The sequence below is a fragment of the Grampus griseus genome (genome assembly GCF_964374135.1).
Source record: "Grampus griseus genome assembly, chromosome: 9".
In the NCBI taxonomy this organism is placed as follows: domain Eukaryota; kingdom Metazoa; phylum Chordata; class Mammalia; order Artiodactyla; family Delphinidae; genus Grampus; species Grampus griseus.
In genome coordinates this window covers 72,425,726-72,444,677 of record NC_139003.1, presented here as the reverse complement: position 1 = coordinate 72,444,677, position 18,952 = coordinate 72,425,726, and the positions used below count along the sequence as shown (strand labels likewise).

Sequence of the window (18,952 nt, the reverse complement as noted above, 5' to 3'; positions counted from 1 at the left end):
AATGAGTTAATGTTAATAAACTCAGTGCCTGACAATAGTAAGTGCTCAATAAGTGGAAGCAGTTACTATTGTTAATAAAGTGATTCGGGCATTTAATTTGGGTCAGAGCCCTACTTCTGTGGATATTAATGGTTGTTTGCTTAAAAAGGGGGTTCCATGGTATATAAGTTTGGGAAAACAGGGATTTATATTTTCACTATAAATTTCTAAGAGAAGAAATGGTATAATTTAAGTAGCACTTTCAGATGATAAACGTGGTAGTCAGGTATTAGGGAAATTGTTGAAGGGAACACCAGCTTTGTGGCAAGTTAACATGGGTTCAAGTATTTGTTGAAGCCAAAAGAAAATGTAGTTTCTCTGAAGTATTAAAAAATAAGTAAAGGACGTTAGGAGTAGAAGGAAGAAGCAAAGACAACAAAGGAGATGAAGAAGACCCAGTGAACAGATATGTGTAATGAAAATTAGGGTATCACAATATTGTAGAAATGAAAAAAAGAGAGTTTTCTGGAAAAAAGAACTTTAAAGACTGTGAAAAGAAAGCTATAGCAGGATCACAGAAGTTACAGGTTTGGGGGTGACAGGGGGAATCCCATTGGGTGCTGCCAGAGTGACATAGGTGCCAAACGTCTTTTGGGCTTGTAGGACTCACCTGGCCCAAAAGATACTGGACAAAATCAACATTAGTCTTATGTAGGAAGGCTTTGACTGGGTTAGCCACTTCCATGGCTCCTCTTGTTCCTTTACTAGATGACCTAGACCAAACCTAGGTACGTTGGTGCTATTTTAAAATATGCTGCTATTCCCCAACCTAATCTATTATAAAGATATGCCCATGGGCTAGAAAAAGCAGAACTCTGGACATGAGTGGTATACTTGGAGTGTGAACTACTTTTCACCTGATAAAAGTCTCCTCCATTATTGTCACAGTCAGTACAACACCAAGTATCAGTGCCCACACTTGGTTCTAGGTGTTACAAACATAGAATTTATACTTATTTATACTTAACTGCTAACTTAAGACCCTGTGTAGTATACATTACTTTTTTTAAAATTTCAACATCTTTATTGGAGTATAATTGCTCTACAATGGTGTGTTACCTTCTGCTGTATAACAAAGTGAACCAGCCATATGTATACATATATCCCCATATCCTCTCCCTCTTGCATCTCCCTCCCAGCCTCCCTATCCCACCCCTCTAGGTGGTCACAAAGCACCGAGCTGATCTCCCTGTGCTATGCAGCTGCTTCCCACCAGCCATCCATTCAACATTTGGTAGTCTATAAACGTCCATGTCACTTTCTCATCTCATCCCAGCCCACCACTCCCTCTCCCTGTGTCCTCAAGTCCAGTTTCCACATCTGTGTCTTTACTCCTGTCCTGCCCCTAGGTTCTTCAGAACCATTTTTTAAAATTAGATTCCATACATATGTGTTAGCATACGGTATTCGTTTTTCTCTTTCTGACTTACTTCACTCTGTATGACAGACTCTAGGTCCATCCACCTCACTACAAGTAACAAAACTTCGTTTCTTTTTATGGCAGAGTAATATTCCGTTGTATATATGTGCCACATCTTCTTTATCCATTCATCCATTGATGGACACTTAGGTTGCTTCCATGTCCTGGCTATTGTAAATAGAGCTGCAATGAACATTGTGGTACATGACTCTTTTTGAATTATGGTTTTCTCAGGGTATATGCACAGTAGTGGGATTGCTGGGTCGTATGGTAGTTCTATTTGTAGTTTTTTAAGGAACCTCCATACTGTTCTCCATAGTGACTGTATCAATTTACATTCCCACCAACAGTGCAAGAGGGTTCTGTTTTCTCCACACCCTTTCCAGCATTTATTGTTTGTAGACTTTTTGATAATGGCCATTCTGACCGGTGTGAGGTGATACCTCATTGTAGTTTTGACTTGCATTCCTCTAATGATTAGTAATGTTGAGCATCCTTTCATGTGTTTGTTGGCAATCTGTATATCTTCTTTGGAGAAATGTCTATTTAGGCTTTCGGCCCATTTTTGGATTGGCTTGTTTTGTTCTTTTGATATTGAGCTGCATGAGCTGCTTGTATATTTTGGAGATTAATTCTTTGTCACTTGCTTCGTTTGCAAATATTTTTTCACATTCTGAGGGTTGTCTTTTCGTCTTCTTTCTGGTTTCCTTTGCTGTGCAAAAGATTTTAAGTTTCATTAGGTCCCATTTGTTTATTTTTGTTTTTATTTCCTTTTCTCTAGGAGGTGGGTCAAAAAGGATCTTGCGGTGATTTATGTCATAGAGTGTTCTGCCTATGTTTTCCTCTAAGAGTTTTATAGTGTCTGGCCTTACATTTAGGTCTTTAATCCATTTTGAGTTTATTATTGTGTATGGTGTTAGGCAGTGTTCTAATTTCATTCTTTTACATGTAGCTGTCCAGTTTTCCCAGCACCACTTATTGAAGAGGCTGTCTTTTCTGCACTATATATTCTTGTCTCCTTTATCAAAGATAAGGTGACCATATGTGCGTGGGTTTATTTCTGGGCTTTCTATCCTGTTCCATTGATCTATATTTCTCTTTTTGTGGCAGTACCACACTGTCTTGATTACTGTAGCTTTGTAGGATAGTCTGAAGTAAGGGAGCCTGATTCCTCAAGCTCCGTTTTTCTTTCTCAAGATTGCTTTGGCTATTCGGCTATTCAGGGTCTTTTGTGTTTCCATACAAATTGTGAAATTTTTGTTCTAGTTCTGTGAAAAATGCCATTGGTAGTTTGATAGGGATTGCATTGAATCTGTAGATTGCTTTGGGTAGTATAGTCATTTTCACAATGTTGATTCTTTGAATCCAAGAACATGGTATATCTTTCCATCTGTTTGTATCATCTTTAATTACTTTCATCAGTGTCTTATAGTTTGCTGCATACAGGTCTTTTGTCTCCTTAGGTAGGTTTAACCCTAAGTATTTTATCTTTTTGTTGCAACGGTAAATGGGAGTATTTCCTTAAATTCTCTTTCGATATTCCATCATTAGTGGATAAGAATGCAAGATATTTCTGTGCATTAAATTTTGTATCCTGCTACTTTACCAAATTCATTGTTTAGCTCTAGTGGTTTTCTGGTAGCATCTTTAGGATTCTCTATGTATAGTATCATGTCATCTGTAAACAGTGACAGTTTTACTTCTTCTTTTCCAATTTGGATTCCTTTTATTTCTTTTTCTTCTCTGCTTGTTGTGGCTAAAACTTCCAAAACTGTGTTGAATAATAGTGGTGAGAGTGGACAACCTTGTCTTCTTCCTGATCTTAGAGGAAATGGTTTCAGTTTTTCACCATTGAGAACGATGTTGGCTGCGGGTTTGTTGTATATGGCCTTTATTATGTTGAGGTAAGTTCCCTCTATGCCTACTATCTGGAGGGTTTTATCATAAATCGGTGTTGAATTTTGTCGAAAGATTTTTCTGCATCTATTGAGATGATCATATGGTTTTTCTCCTTCAATTTCTTAATATGGTTTATCACAGTGATTGATTTGCATATTGAAGAATCCTTGCATTCCTGGGAAAACCCTACTTGATCAGGGTGTATGATCCTTTTAAAGTGCTGTTGGATTCTCTTTGCTAATATTTTGTTGAGGATTTTTGCATCTATGATCATCAGTGATATTCGCCTGTACTTTTCTTTTTTTTGTGACATCTTCGTCTGGTTTGGTTATCAGGGTGATGGTGACCTTGTAGAATGAGTTTGGGAGTGTTCCTCCCTCTGCTATATTTTGGAAGAGTTTGAGAAGGATAGATGTTAGCTCTTCTCTAAATGTTTGATACAATTCACCTGTGAAGAAATCTGGTCCTGGGCTTTTGTTTGTGGAAGATTTTTAATCACAGTTTCAATTTCAGTGCTTGTGATTGGTCTGTTTATATTTTCTATTTCTTCCTGGTTCAGTCTGAGAAGGTTGTGCTTTTCTAAGAATTTGTCCATTTCTTCCAGGTTGTCCATTTTATTGGCATAGAGTTGCTTGTAGTAAGCTCTCATGATACTTTGCATTTGTGCAGTGCCAGTTGTTACGTCTCCTTTTTCATTTCTAATTCTATTTATTTGAGTCTTCTCCCTTTTTTTTGTTGATGAGTCTGGCTAATGGTTTATCAATTTTGTTTATCTTCTCAAAGAACCAGCTTTCATTTCCATTGATCTTTGCTATCATTTCCTTCATGTCTTTTTCATTTATTTCTGATCTGATCTTTATGATTTCTTTCCTTCTGCCTCCTTTGGGTTTTTTTTTTGCTGTTGTTCTTCTTTCTCTAATTGCTTTAGGTGTAAGGTTAGTTGTTTATTTGAAATGTTTCTTGTTTCTTGAGGTAGGATTGTATTGCTATAAACTTCCATCTTAGAACTGATTTTGCTGCATCCCGAAGGTTTTGGGTCATCGTGTTTTCATTGTCCTTTGTTTCTAGGTATTTTTTGATTTCCTCTTTGATTTCTTCAGTGATCTCTTGGCTATTTAGTAGTGTATTGTTTAGCCTCCATGTGTTTGTATTTTTTACAGATTTTTTCCTTTATTTTATGTTTAGTCTCATAGTATTGTGGTTTCAAAAGATACTTGATAGAATTTCAAATTTCTTAAATTTGCCAAGGCTTTATTTGTGACCCAAGATATGATCTATCCTGAAGAATGTTCCATGAGCACTTGAGAAGAAAGTGTATCCTGTTGTTTTTGGATGGAGTGTCCTATAAATATCAATTAAGTCCATCTTGTTTAATGTATCATTTAAAGCTTGTGTTTCCTTATTTATTTTCATTTTGGATGATCTGTCCATTGGTGAAAGTGGGGTGTTAAAATCCTCTACTATGAATGTGTTACTGTCGATTTCCCCTTTCATGGCTGTTAGCATTTGCCTTATGTTTTGAGGTGCTCCTATGTTGGGTGCATAAATATTTACAATTGTTATATCTTCTTCTTGGATTGATCTCTTGGTCATTATGTACTGTCCTTCTTTGTCTCTTGTAGTAGTCTTTATTTTAAAGTCTATTTTGTCTGATATGAGAATTGCTACTCCATCTTTCTTTTGATTTCCATTTGCATGGAATATCTTTTTCCATCCCCTCACTTTCAGTCTGTATGTGTCCCTAGGTCTGAAGTAGGTCTCTTGTAGACAGCCTATATATGGGTCTTGTTTTTGTATCCATTGAACCAGTCTGTGTCTTTTGGTTGGAGCATTTAACCCATTTATGTTTAAGGTAATTATCGATATGTATGTTTCTATTACCATTTTTTTAATTGTTTTGGGTTTGTTATTGTATGTCTTTTCCTTCTCTTGTGTTTCCTGCCTAGAGAAGTTCCTTTAGTGTTTGTTGTAAAGCTGGTTTGGTGGTTTCTCTTAGCTTTTGCTTGTCTGTAAAGGTTTTAATTTCTCTGTTGATTCTGAATGAGATCCTAGCTGGTTAGAGTAATCTTGGTTATAGTTTTTTCTCTTTCATCACTTTAAATATGTCCTGCAGTCCCTTTTGGCTTGCAGAGTTTCTGCTGAAAGATCAGCTGTTAACCTTATGGGGATTCCCTTGTATGTTATTTGTTGTTTTTCCCTTGCTGCTTTTAGTATTTTTTCCTTGTATTTAATTTTTGATAGCTTGATTAATATGTGTCTTGGCGTGTTTTCCTTGGATTTATCCTGTATGGGACTCTGTGCTTCCTGGGCTTGACTGACTGTTCCCTTTCCCATATTAGGGAAGTTTTCAACTATAATTTCTTCAGATATTTTCTCCTTCCCTTTCTTTTTCTCTTCTTCTTATGGGGCCCCTATAATTTGAATGTTGATGCATTTAATCTTGTCCCAGAGGTCTCTGAGTCTGTCCTGAATTCTTTTCATTCCTTTTTCTTTACTCTGCTCTGTGGTAGTTATTTCCACTATTTTATCTTCCAGGTCAATTATCTGTTCTGCTGCCTCAGTGTTTCTGCTATTGATTCCTTCTAGAGAATTTTTAATTTCATTTATTGTGTTGTTCATCCTTGTTTGTTTGCTCTTTAGTTCTTCTAGGTCCTTGTTAAACATTTCTTGTATTTTCTTCATTGTATCTTCATCCAAGATCTTGGATCATCTTTACTATCATTACTCTGAATTCTTTTTCAGGTAGACTGCCTATTTCCTCTTCATTTGTTTGGTCTGGTGTGTTTTTACGTTGCTCCTGCATATGCTGTGTGTTTCTCTGTCTTATTTTGCTTAACTTACTGTGTTTTGGGTCTCCTTTTCGCAGGCTACAGGTTCGTAGTTCCTGTTGTTTTTGGTGTCTGCCCCCAGTGGGTAAGGTCGGTTCAATGGGTTGTGTAGGCTTCCTGGTGGATGGGACTAGCGCCTGTGTTCTGGTGGATGAGGCTGGATCTTGTCTTTCTGGCAGGACCACGTCCGGTTGTGTGTTTTGGGGTTTGTGTGAACTTGTTATGATGTTAGGCAGCCTCTCTGTTGATGGGTAGGTTTGTGTTCCTGCCTTGCTAATTGTTTGGCATGGGGTGTCCAGCAGTGGACCTTGCTTGTCGTTGAGTGGAGCTGGGTTTTAGCTTTGAGATGGGGATCTCTGGGAGAGCTCTCGCCGATTGATATTTCATGGGGCTGGGAGGTCTCTGGTAGACCAATGTCCTGAATTCAGCTCTCCCATCTCAGAGGCTCGGGCCTTACAGCCGGCTGGAGCCCCAAGACCCTGGCAGCCACACGGCTGGAGAAGATGGGCTATGAGTTGGGTGTCAGCCACTGCCCTGTTGTAGCTCCGTCTCAGCTGTCTCCAAAGGTCACCCAGATGCATTGGGTTATTCCACCAGCAGAACTTGCACATGCCAGTCTGGGATTTATAGATGTCCTCCTGATACTCTTAATTGAAATACCTTGCATTCATGGTGGTGCGAGATACGCTAATAGTGTTGGTTCTCTTTAGTTCAGAGTCTCTAACAGTCAGCCTTCATGTGACCAAATCAGGAGTAGCTGGCCAATGGTCCCAGAGTGATAACATGTCAGATTCCAAGAAGGCTTTCTGCAGCACCTGAGCAGTAGTCCCAAGCAGCCACTCCGCTCAGCTGCAGTACTCTGACCGGGGAACTCAGTGGGACCCTCACACGAGGATTTCTGCCGGCCCTGGAGCCTGAGTTGCCCACCCAGGCAAGGAGTTGAGGAGAGCATCTCCTGCCCCATCTCACCAGAGGAATGGACACCTGGGCTATGTTAGTTAATACAGTATTAAATTTAGATTGTACAAAGTATAATAACTCCAGAATCCTTACCTGGGGTTCTAAAAAGTATTCTAATTTTAACTATAGATGCAAACATCTTAATTTTTATATTTTGGGAGTTAACATACCTTATACCAGTGAAACTGTTTTCCTTGAACTGCAAATATGACATTAATGTTGTTGTCTATTAACTTTTCTGAAAGTTGGCCTAACGAGGGATGTTCCTGTAACAGAAAATGAAATAAAGAAGGGAGTGAAATTTAGTAGCTCAATTCCACACACTTCCAAACATCTGTTATGAGGAAAACTGTATGATTAACATAAAAATGTATTGTGTTGGGAAGGATTATCATTTTACTAGAGGCATTTAAATTCTTTTAAAAAATAAGGTCAGGGCTTCCCTGGTGGCGCAGTGGTTGAGAGTCCGCCTGCCGATGCAGGGGACACGGGTTCATGCCCCAGTCCGGGAAGATCCCACATGCTGCGGAGCGGCTGGGCCTGTGAACCATGGCTGTTGAGCCAGCGCGTTCGGAGCCTGTGCTCCGCAATGGGAGAGGCCACAACGGTGAGAGGCCCACATACCACAAAAAAATAAATAAATAAATAAGGTCAACGTCAACATTATTAAGGATATTTTAAAGACAAAGTCTCCATAAAAACCTTAGAAATTCAGAAAAACGAAGAGGGTTGCATTCAACATAGTACAAAGAGTGTTTAGCACTTCTTTAGATTAACATTGGACTCCAAGTAATATAATTGACAGATTATTTAATATTCAGAAACAGAGACCTATTAGTGACAATCACATTCTGAGGTGAAATTCAGTAACAAGTTTTAAAATGCAGATATATGCATGTATATATATACATATTTACATACATATGAAAATTTGATATATAACATGGCATAGAACAAAGTTTGTTTAAAAGAAGAAAACCCTGTATTCAAATCTCGGATTGTCAGTTTATGATAAAAATTGTATTTCAGGTCTATCCTCTATAACATGTGAATGGTATCTGCCTTCCATGATTGCTGGCAAAAGTAGAAAGATAACAATAGTATGTGAATTATTTAGAGCAGTTTCTTGCATATACTCAAAGCTAATAGCAGTTATTATAATTTTTATTTCCAAGAGCTTATACAAGGTGTAGGTTACAGATCTTTCCACTTATTATCATTATACTTTTTTGTCCTTTATGTATACATATATTTTATTACAAATCTGTCTTACATTGATATATAAAACTTAGGTAGCTCTAACTGTGACACTCTTTGCAGTAGTGGGAAAGAAAGCAGGGGATGAGTAGAAAGGGAATAAAACTTAGTAAATATGAGAAGTCTGACAACTATGGAATTTGCTATATAAAGTTATGTAGTAAGACATAGTACTTGATATTTTTCTTTCTATAAATGCTCTTTTAGATATTAAAGCAATCTCAAATAACAACTCTAGATACCTTTAGAGAAATGATGTCAAACTTCACCTGCAGTTGGGCCCACCTGGTTTTGGTGCCTAGTAGTGTAAGCCAAGGATCATGTGACTGAGCCTAATTAGTATCATCTGATTCAAGTTCAGATTACGCTGTAGTTTTTGTTTCCCCTTTCACCCTCCAATGCTAACTGTGCTTTTGTTAAGGGAAAAGTTTGTTTAAACCATCTTGGTTAATATTTCTGGATTTTGGCAACTATATGAACTTAGAAAGAGCTAATTTTACTAGTTTCACTTACAGCCTAAGTTCTTTGACCCACTTATTAAACTTATATATATAAGTTTAATAAGTTATAAGACACAGCCTTGTGCTTAAAACTACCATCACTAACATGAGTAACTGGTGTGATTTGAATATCTACGTCCCGCTTTCCAGATTCATACATTGAAATCCTAACCTCCAAGGTGATGTAATATTAGGAGGTGGGCCTTTAGGATGTGATTAGGTCTTGAAGGTAGAGCCCTCTTGAATGGGATTAGTGCCCTTATAAAAGAGAGCCAGTGGAGAAAGTTCCCTTGCACCTTCTGCCATATGAGGTTATAACTAGGAGGTGTTGTCTTTGAACCAAAAAGTAGGCTCTCACCAGACCCCGAATCCTCTAGTGCCTTGATCTTGGACTTACCAACCTCAAAAACTGTGAGGAATAAATTTCTGCTGTTTATAAGCCACCTAATTTATGATGTTTTGGTATAGGAGCCCGAATGGACTAAGATAATAATCATAACAAATATCCTTTATTTCTATATAATCTATAATTGCTTTGTAGAAACAAATAAAATTTTCTTGAACTACAATTAAATGTGATATGACTCCAATTTACGAAGGGGTATAAAAAGTATTACCACATGGATTTGCATAAGAAAAATTCTACCCACAGCAATTCTTAAGAATATAATTTTAGAGTAATAGAAGAACAATCCCCAAAATATAAGTTCTATCAGATAAATTTTTATTCCTTGTTTCTAATAATATGCATACTCTTAAAATAGACTTACGACAGTTTGCATAATGCTGGTAAATTAAAGAGAACAACAACAAAAAAGAGAACAAGTAAAAGAAGGTAAGTCTAGCTGTATTGGGAATATTTTTTTAAGGGCAACAACTACTTTTCAAATATTTTTGCTTTGACAAAAAATAATCACAGTTTGCCAAGCATTCCCCCTTCTTAATTTTTAAAACCATTCATATTTTCAGGAAAATTTAATCCATATGTTTTTAACCAGCTTACATTTAACTCACATAAAATCAATATTAAAGAACAGTCCAAAATGTAAGCAGCTTTTGGAGGCTGCTTAATCTCTTTCCCCTTTTCAAAAACAGGAAGTCACATTGACCAAAAGCACACAAAATTTAAATCTAGAAAGTTCTTGTTTGCTCCGAAGATCATTAAGAAGGTCAGTTGGATTTTTAAGCTTAAAAGAACACATTTTTTAAGCCTAGAAAGAAATGTTTTAAAAGAAAATTCCAAGTACCTCGAGACAGATTGTTAAAACTACAAATGTTTAATAGATGTTTAAACAAACCATCGTTGATGGGAGAATTTTGGATTAATGGCCATTGTTGAAGCCCCTTCCCCTTTCCTCCATGAAGCATAGTATCTTTTAAGTATTTTATCTTTTATGTCTTGTATTTCAGTAGCAGGAACACTCCCTCTCGGCCAGCTGTCCTGTGCTGGTGACGTCACTGCTCCTCAGCTTTAACTCCCCCTCTGTCTAACCCATTACATATTGTTTCTCTGAACTCTGAAAATAATTAATGGAGATAACAAGCATTTCTGGGGCAGAAGGGAGAAGGGAAAGCAATGTGCCAAGGCAGCTGCTAAGTAATTAAGGGCAAAAGGATTCCATTCACATTTTTCTTCTTCACCAACACCTTCACTGTGATTTGTGGGAAATAACTTATAAATGTTAGAAGGGAAGATGAGGTAAGAAAGATTCAATGGAGACAGTTTCGGTTAAAGAGATAACTATGTAGAGATGTATGAATTTTAATAATGTGCCTGTGTAGTGACAAGAAAATAAGTGTTTAAGATTCTCCATAAAAGTGAGTTTCATTATAAAAAGTTCTTATAAGATAATATAGAATTTGAAACATTGAATATCATAATAAGATACAAAACAAAAAACCAGTGTCTTGGTTAAATAAAAGTATTCAGTTATGGATTACTTTTTATAGTTCACTTTTTAGAGGACAGAGACAGCATGAAAACAATGTGATAGCACAGATTTATTTAGAGATGAAGATTTTATGTGTTGTCAGTCCCCATCTCTCCCAATGGCCTATTTGTCTATCTATATGGCTGCATAGTCATAATCGCATAGACCCATGTTTCCCATTAGTGGCGCTATGGACAGTTTGTGTTGTGGGTGTGAGGCTGTCCTGTGCATTGTAGGGTACTTGGCTACATCCCTGGCCTCTACCTATAAGAGGCCAGTATCTCCCTCCTCCCCCAGTTGTAACAACCAAAATGTCTCTGGACATTGAAATGTTCTCTGGAGGGCAAAATCGTTCTGGTTGAGAGCCATACCAAGAGCAGGGGCTTGGAAGCAGACCACCTGGGCCTTCAACTCTTGGCTCTGCAATTACTAGCCATGTAACACTGGGCATCTGTCTTAACCTTCTATGATACAGTTTCTATATATGTAAAACGTATAAATACTAGTATCTACCTCTCAGGGTTATGGTGGGAATTAAATGGGTTAACATGTGTAAAGACTTTCATTTACCATTTTCTAATTATTAAGCCCATATTAATGGTAAGTAGAAGCTCATGTCCTGATGTCACACTGCTTGTCATTTACCTAGGCACTACTATGCAGGGCTGTGTGACCACAGACAAGTTCCTGATCCTTTTAGTGCTTCCATTTTCTCATTTATAAAATGGAGGTAATAACAATATCTACACTTCACTGGGAGGCTGGGTGGTGCTCCCTACGTGTAAAGGGACAAATACCACAGGGCTGCTTAATAAAAGACAGCTTTCAATAAAAGACTGCTTAATAAAAGACATTTGGAGGCCATTACTAAAGGCTAAATGCTGGGCTCTTGGATATGCTTTAACTTGCCTCATTTATTTACCTTTTGCACCTGGCTCCTGAAGTGTTCGAATTTGTGGCTCTTGCCAAACATGCTATCAGTTGCATTCTTGATATCCTTGCTACTGAATGAGGGGCATGGAATAACCATTTTTGTAAGCTTTTCAATGAGAATGGTAGTAAGTTTTCTGCTTAAATATGACTTAACCAAACATATAATTTATTTGGAACAGTCTATTTCATAAGTATTTTCATCAATTTTTGGTTTTATTGAGTCACTTTGGAAAATCAATATTTTTTCTCATTTTCAGGGGCACTATAAAAGCAACATGAGACTACTCTGAGCCTAGCTCAGGTGATTCTGTGTGAAACTTTTGCTTTCAATTTTAAAGAAGAAAAAGTAAATATTGTTTGCAGAAATAATTTCCTGGGTAATTTTCTGCAAGCATGACAAGCATTAAAATTAGGTCTATTCTAAAGTTATTATTAAAGTCATTATTGTTCACATGCCCCCTCCATCCCGCTCCCCACTGGTAACCACTAGCTTGTTCTCTGTATCTGTGAGTCTGTTTCTGTTTTGTTATATCCATTCATTTGTTTTATTTTTTATATTCCACATATAAGTGAAAATATGCAGTATTTGTATTTCTCTGTCTGAGTCATTTTACTAAGCATAATACCCTCTATATCCATCCATGTTGTTGCGTATGGCAAAATTTCATTCTTTATTATGGATGAGTAATATTCCATTGTATATATGTACCACAAACTTCTTTATCTATTCAGTTGTTGATGGACGCTTACGTTGCTTCCATATCTTGGCTGTTTTACATATTGCTCCTATGAACATCGGTGTACATAGATCTTTTTGAATTAATGTTTTCATTTTCTTCAGATATATATATACCCAGGAGTGGAATTGCTGGATCATATGTTAGTTCTATTTTTAATTTTTTGAGTAGCCTCCATACTGTTTTCCAAGTTGGAGGGTTCCCTTTTCTTTACATTCCTCACTGACATTTATTGTTTGTGGTCTTTTTGATGATGGTCATTCTGACTGGTGTGAGGTGATATCTCATTGTGGTTTTGATTTGCATTTCCCTGATGATTAATGATGTTGAACATCTTTTCACATGCCTGTTGGCCATCTGTATGTCTTCTTTGGAAGAATGCCTATTCAGGTCTTCTGCCCATTTTTTTAATCAGGGTGTTTTTGATATTGAGTTGTATTAGCTGTTGATATATTTTGGATATTGCCCCCTTATTGGACATATCATTTGCAAATATCTTCTCATGTTCAGTAGGTTGCATTTTCATTTTTTTGATGGTTTCCTTTGCTGTGTAAAAGCTTTTAAGTTTGATTAGGCCCCATTTGTTTATTTTTGCTTTTGTTTCCCTTGCCTGAAGAGACAGGTCCAAAAACATAGTGCTAAGATCTTTGTCAAAGACCATACGCCCTATGTTTTCTTCTAGGACTTTTGTGGTTTCTGGTCTTACATTTAGGTCTTTAATCCATTTTCAGTTTATTTTTATATATGGTGTGGAAAAAAATGTTCTAATTTTATTCCTTTGAATGTAGCTGTCCAGTTTTCCCAGCACCACTTGTTGAAGAGACTGTCTTTTCCCCATTGTATATTCTTGCCTCCGTTGTCATAGATTAATTGACCATATGTGCATGGGCTTATTTCTGGGCTCTCTATTCTGTTCAGCTGATCTTTATGGCTCTTGTTGTGCCAATACCATACTGTTTTGATTATTGTAGCTTTGTAGTATAGTCTGAAGTCAGGAAGCATGATGCCTCCAGCTTTCTTCTTTTTTCTCAAGATTTCTTTGGCAATTTGGGGGTCTCCCATGGTTACATATAAATTTTAGGATAATTTGTTCTAGTTCTGTGAAAAATGTTATTGGTAATTTGATAGGGATTGCATTAAATCTGTAGATTGCTTTGGGTAGAATGGCCATTTAAACAATATTAATTCTTCCAATCCAAGAGCATGGGATGTCTTTCCATTTCTTTTTATCATTTTCAGTTTCCTTCATCAGTGCTTTATAGTTTTCAGAGTATAGGTCTTTCACCTCCTTGGTTAAGTTTATTCCTAGGTATTGTATTCTTTTTGATGTGATTTTAAATGGAATTGTTTTCTTACCTTCTCTTCCTGAGAAAATATATAATACTAATACATTATTAGTGTATAGAAAAGCAATAGATTTTTGTATATTAATCTTGTATCCTGCAACTTTACTGAATTAATTTATTAGTGCTAATAGCTTTTTGATGAAGACTTTAGGGTTTTCTATATACAGTATCATGTCATCTGCATATAGTGATAGAATCATCTATATTCATCAGACATATTGGCCTATAATTTTCTTTTTTTTTTACTGTATTTCTCTGGTTTTGGTGTCAGGGTAATGGTGGCTTCATAGAATGAGTTTGAACGTGTTTCCTCCTCTTCAATTTCTTGAAATAGTTTAAGAAAGATAGGTATTAACTCTTCTTTATATGTTTGTTAGCATTCCCCTGTGAAGCCCTTTGGTCCTGGACTTTTGTTTGGGAGGTTTTGATTACTGATTCAATTTCAACACTAGTTATCAGTCTATTCAAATTATCTATTTCTTCCTGATTCAGTCTTGGAATATTGTATGTTTCTAGGAATTTATCCATTTCTTCTAGGTTGTCCAATTTTTTGGCATTAACTGTTCATAGTATTCTCTTATGATTGTATTTCTGTGATAACAGCAGTAGCTTCTCTTTCATTTCTTATCTTGTGTATTTGGGTACTCTCTTTTTTTTTTCTGAATGAACCTGGTTAAAGACTTATCAGTTTTGTTTATCTTTTCAAAAAATAAGTTCTTGGTTTCATTGATCTTTTCTGTTGTTTTTTGGGGGGGTAGTGTCTTTATTTATTTCTGCTTTGATCTTTATTATATCCTTCTTTCTGCTGACTTTGGACTTTGCTCTTCTTTTTCTAATTCCTTTAGTTGGTAAGTTAGGCTGTTTATTTGAAATTTTTTCTTATTTCTTCAGTTAGGCCTGTATCACTATTAACTTCCCTCTTAGAACTGCTTTTGGTGCACCCCATATATTTTTGAGTGTTGTGTTCCATTTTCATTTGCCTTGTCTCAAGATATTTTCTGATTTCCTCATTGGTTTCTTCATTGACCACTGTTTTTTTTAGTAGCATGTTGTTTAGTCTCCATGTGTTTGTTCTTTTCCTGTTTTTCTTTCTATAAATGATCTATAGTTTCATGCCATTGTGGTCAGAAAAGATGCTTGATATAATGTCTATTTTCTTAAATTTGTTGAGACTTGTTTTGACAAGCATGTGATCTATCCTGGAGAATGCTCCATGTACACTTGAAAAGAATGTGCGTGCTGCTGTTTTGGATGGAATGTCCTGTAGATATCTATTAAGTCCAACTGGCCTAATGATTCATTTAAGGCCACTGTTCCCTTATTTATTTTCTGTCTGGATGATCTCCCCATTGATGTCATTGGGATGTTAAAGTGCCCTACTATTATTGTATTACTGTCCATTTCTCCCTTTATTTCTGTTAATATTTTATATATGTATTCCTGTTTTGGACACATATATGTTAATGAGTGTAATCTCTTCTTGTATTGATCCCTTTATCATAATATAGTATATAATTCCCTCTTTGTCTTTTGTTATAGACTTTGTTTTAAAGTCTATTTTGTCTGATAAGGGTCTGCTGCTTCAGCTTTCTTTTGTTTCCATTTGCATAGAATATCAACCCCTTACCTTCAGTCTGTGTATCTTTAGCTCTCAAGTGAGTGTCTTATAAACAGCATATAGATGGGTTATTTTTTATCCAATCAGCCACGCTGTGTCCTTTGATTGGAGCATTTAGTCCATTGACATTTAAAGTGATTATTGGTAGGTATGTGCTTATTAACATTTTGTTACTTTTTTCTGGTTGTTTCTCTGTTTTGTCTTCTTGTTTTAGTCTATCCCCTTGTGGTTTGATGATTTTCTTTAGTTGTATGCTTGTGTTCATGTCTTTTTAGTTTTAGTCTCTCTTTAGTTTAGTGGTGTGCTTTAGCTCATCTCTTTTCTTTTTAGTTTTTGTATGCCTATTGCAGGTTTTTGATTTGTGGTTATCATGAAGTTCATATATTTTGACCTTTAACTGTATCTACTTGTTTTAAACTGATAGTCATTTAAGTTCAAGGACATTCTAAAAGAGCTACATTTTTTACTATCCCCTCCACATTTTGTTTTTGATATCATATTTTATATCTTCATATCAATCCCTTAACTATTTATTGTAGTTTTAGTTGCTTCTACAATTTTTGTCTTTTAACCTTTGTAGTAGCTTATTTAGGTAGTTGAACCCCTGTCTTTACTATATATCTGCCTTTACCAGTGGCATTTTCCCCTTCCTATAATTTATTTCTTTGTTAGAGCCTTTTCTTTTTCACTTAAAGGACGCCCTTTAATGTTTCTTGTAAGTTTGGTTTAGTGTTGATTAACTCTGTTAGTTTTTGCTTGTCTGAGATGCTCTTTCTCTCTCCTTCAATTCTGAATGATGACTTGCTGTATAGAGTATCCTAGGTTGTAGGGGTTTTTTTCCTTTCAACACTTTAAGTATATCATGTCACTCCCTTCTGGCCTGCAAAGTCTGCTATAAAACCAGCTGATAGCCTTATGGGTGTTCCCTTGTATGTGACTCTTTATTTTTCTCTTGCTGAAGTTCTCTCTTTACCTTTAACTAAAAGTTGTAACAATATTTTTTTAAAAATCAGCTGCATATGGACTTAAAACTTTCTGGGTGCATTTAGCCTGAGTGATATTCCCTTTACTTTCCTGATGGTGCATGTTCATAAAACCCAAAGGTGCTAACACTCTAAACTGATCTTATCTTTTTAATTAATTTAAAAAGTTTTTCTTATGCAGTGTTAAGCAGAGAAAAACAAAGTAAGAATCAGGAAATAAGGTGAAAATTTTTATTATATGCTTTAGTTTTGACATATTAGAATTTTAATGTTATTATTCTTATAATTATGTATCAGTAATTTCCATGAGACTAAATAAGTAAAGGAATTCTGAGGAGTTAAATGATAGGAGGGGTGAAGAATCACTGACCATAATATGATGGGGCACAAAAAAATGCTCAGAGAAAGAAACACCATACCTGAGCTACTAATATAATTAGAAGTGTGGTAGGATCTTGCTTATTTGCATCTCTCCATCAGGACTGAGAGTCACAGCAATATTTGAAAGTCCCATTAATAATGGTTCATTGCATGACCTGTGTGCCTCTTCCAAATATTTGCTCTTTGGGCCCCTTTCATTGTTACTGGAGACTCTGGTGTTATTCTTGGCCAAGGATGGGGTGAATGGTTGTGAGGAGGGCTTTGCATGAAGTTGGGAATCACCCTGGAGGATCTGGGTAGGGAGACAGGGTGAAATTCTAGGACCTCAGTATTAACCTGTCTTCTACACCATTAACAATTTTTATACTAACCTCTACCATTTTAGAAACAAATCCTTATTTTAAGCTGGCATTATTACTGGTAAATTATAAAACTACATTACTACTCAAGTTTTTCTTACTGGCAACTGGAGAAAAAGCAGTGGAAAAGGTAATTTATTTAATACTATAATATTATTTGCCAATGGCCATATATAAAATGTAACAATGCTTAAACTGTTTAAAATTTTATCATGTTATGTAATTTAAGTAGGCCAGATTATCTGCTTTATTTCTTCTATAAGTAAGACTGTAACTAGAAAGTTAGAGCAGAAACTACAGCAAGAACTTCACTGCTCTATTTATTCTAGTTTTCCCTTGAGACACTGTGGCAAAGTGGTTAAGAATATAGATTTTAATAAAAGATTGAACTGGATTGAGCCCTACCTCTGCCACTTATTAGCTTCTTAGCTGTCTGTCCTCAGTCAACATTCTTAGTTTCTTCTCCCCTCAGTTTTTCTGTTTATAAAAGAAAGATAACTATGACTACCTTACCAAGTTGTTGTAAAGATAAATTTCATACTGTATACACTGTACTGTATGCAGTATACTGATACTGTATGTACATATGTGGTTTCAGTTAATAAAAACTGAAAACAGGGTAGATGTTATAATTCTGGAATTCACATTGACCCTCATGAAATACCTAGGTGAATAAGCAGTAGAACTCTGGATCATGTAATTTAGACATGTAAAAGATCTTTTATCATTTCCTTTTATAAATGAAAGGACCAGAGTCTTGGCCCAAGAAGCTCAGGTACTATTCAACATTACTGGTATTGGCTGCTAGACATAAAGCCAAGAAGCAAAGTGTTTGATTGCTTGTCTAAATAATACCTTTTTAAATTCCTCTATAATGGCTGAATAGGAGAGAATGGAGGTCATTTTAAAATAAGCAGGTACATATGCTTATTAGGCTCAGGGTAGCTTTGGATGTAGGAGGTTTCAGAGCAGTCGTACACCTTGTGTATATAAACACATAGTGAAGGAATCAATCAAAATGCTTCAACTTCTTTTGTTTTAGGGCAGTGTCCCTGGAAATGAAGGGAATGAACTTCTTAGGAAGAGGATCTCTTAAAACACAGACATGGGATAAATGAGATAAAAAATATTCTTCTAAGCTATTAATAAACACACTACTCCTTGGTTTATTCAATACATATCAGTGACATGTGGAAGGTTCATTGTTTTAAGTAGGTAAAACAATTTTCAAGAGAGCAAATAAAGTTCATGATAGTTTGTCCAAATTCCTGATATCATAAGAGCCCAAACACTGTGTAAAATTCCATCAGAATTATAATTTGTTTCCATAAGGTTATATGGCATGGCATATGTCTAAAAGTATGAGAACATTTCTTTGCCTTAAGGAATCCGTCCTATATGAGCAACAGCACCCTCTAAAATACAATTATGGAGCGATGACTTCAATGACTTGGCAAAACTTCAAAACGATAATGCAATGCAATTTGAGAATAATGTGATTATTATTTTCCCTTTAAAAAAAAAAAAGCTTCTACTTGTCTCACAATAGAATAGTTCCTCTTGTCTTCTCCTCCACTCCCAGTAAATGAATTAGAACTCTGTCTCAGATTAAAAGAGGTTGGATGGAAGGAAAGATAATAAATGACTTAATTAAAGTGGATGGGTCTACCAAAGTGAAATGTGGCTGAGTAGAAGAGAATTAGCAAAGAGAAAGACACTAAGGGAATAACTCCAAATGCTAAAATTTAAAATTCAAATTCT

The 18,952-nt window shown here is 36.0% G+C and overlaps 1 protein-coding gene across 1 annotated transcript in view; it reads right to left on the bottom strand.

The window, feature by feature from the left end:
• The window catches only part of ITGB8 (integrin subunit beta 8), a gene marked incomplete at both ends in the record, with an annotated part of 90,319 nt that overhangs the window by 16,330 nt on the left and 55,037 nt on the right, over positions 1-18,952 (bottom strand). Inside the window, one exon of the mRNA XM_082661875.1 lies at positions 7,317-7,412. Within this exon, the coding sequence (XP_082518001.1) occupies positions 7,317-7,412 (96 nt within the window). The remainder of the gene's footprint in view (positions 1-7,316; positions 7,413-18,952) is intronic.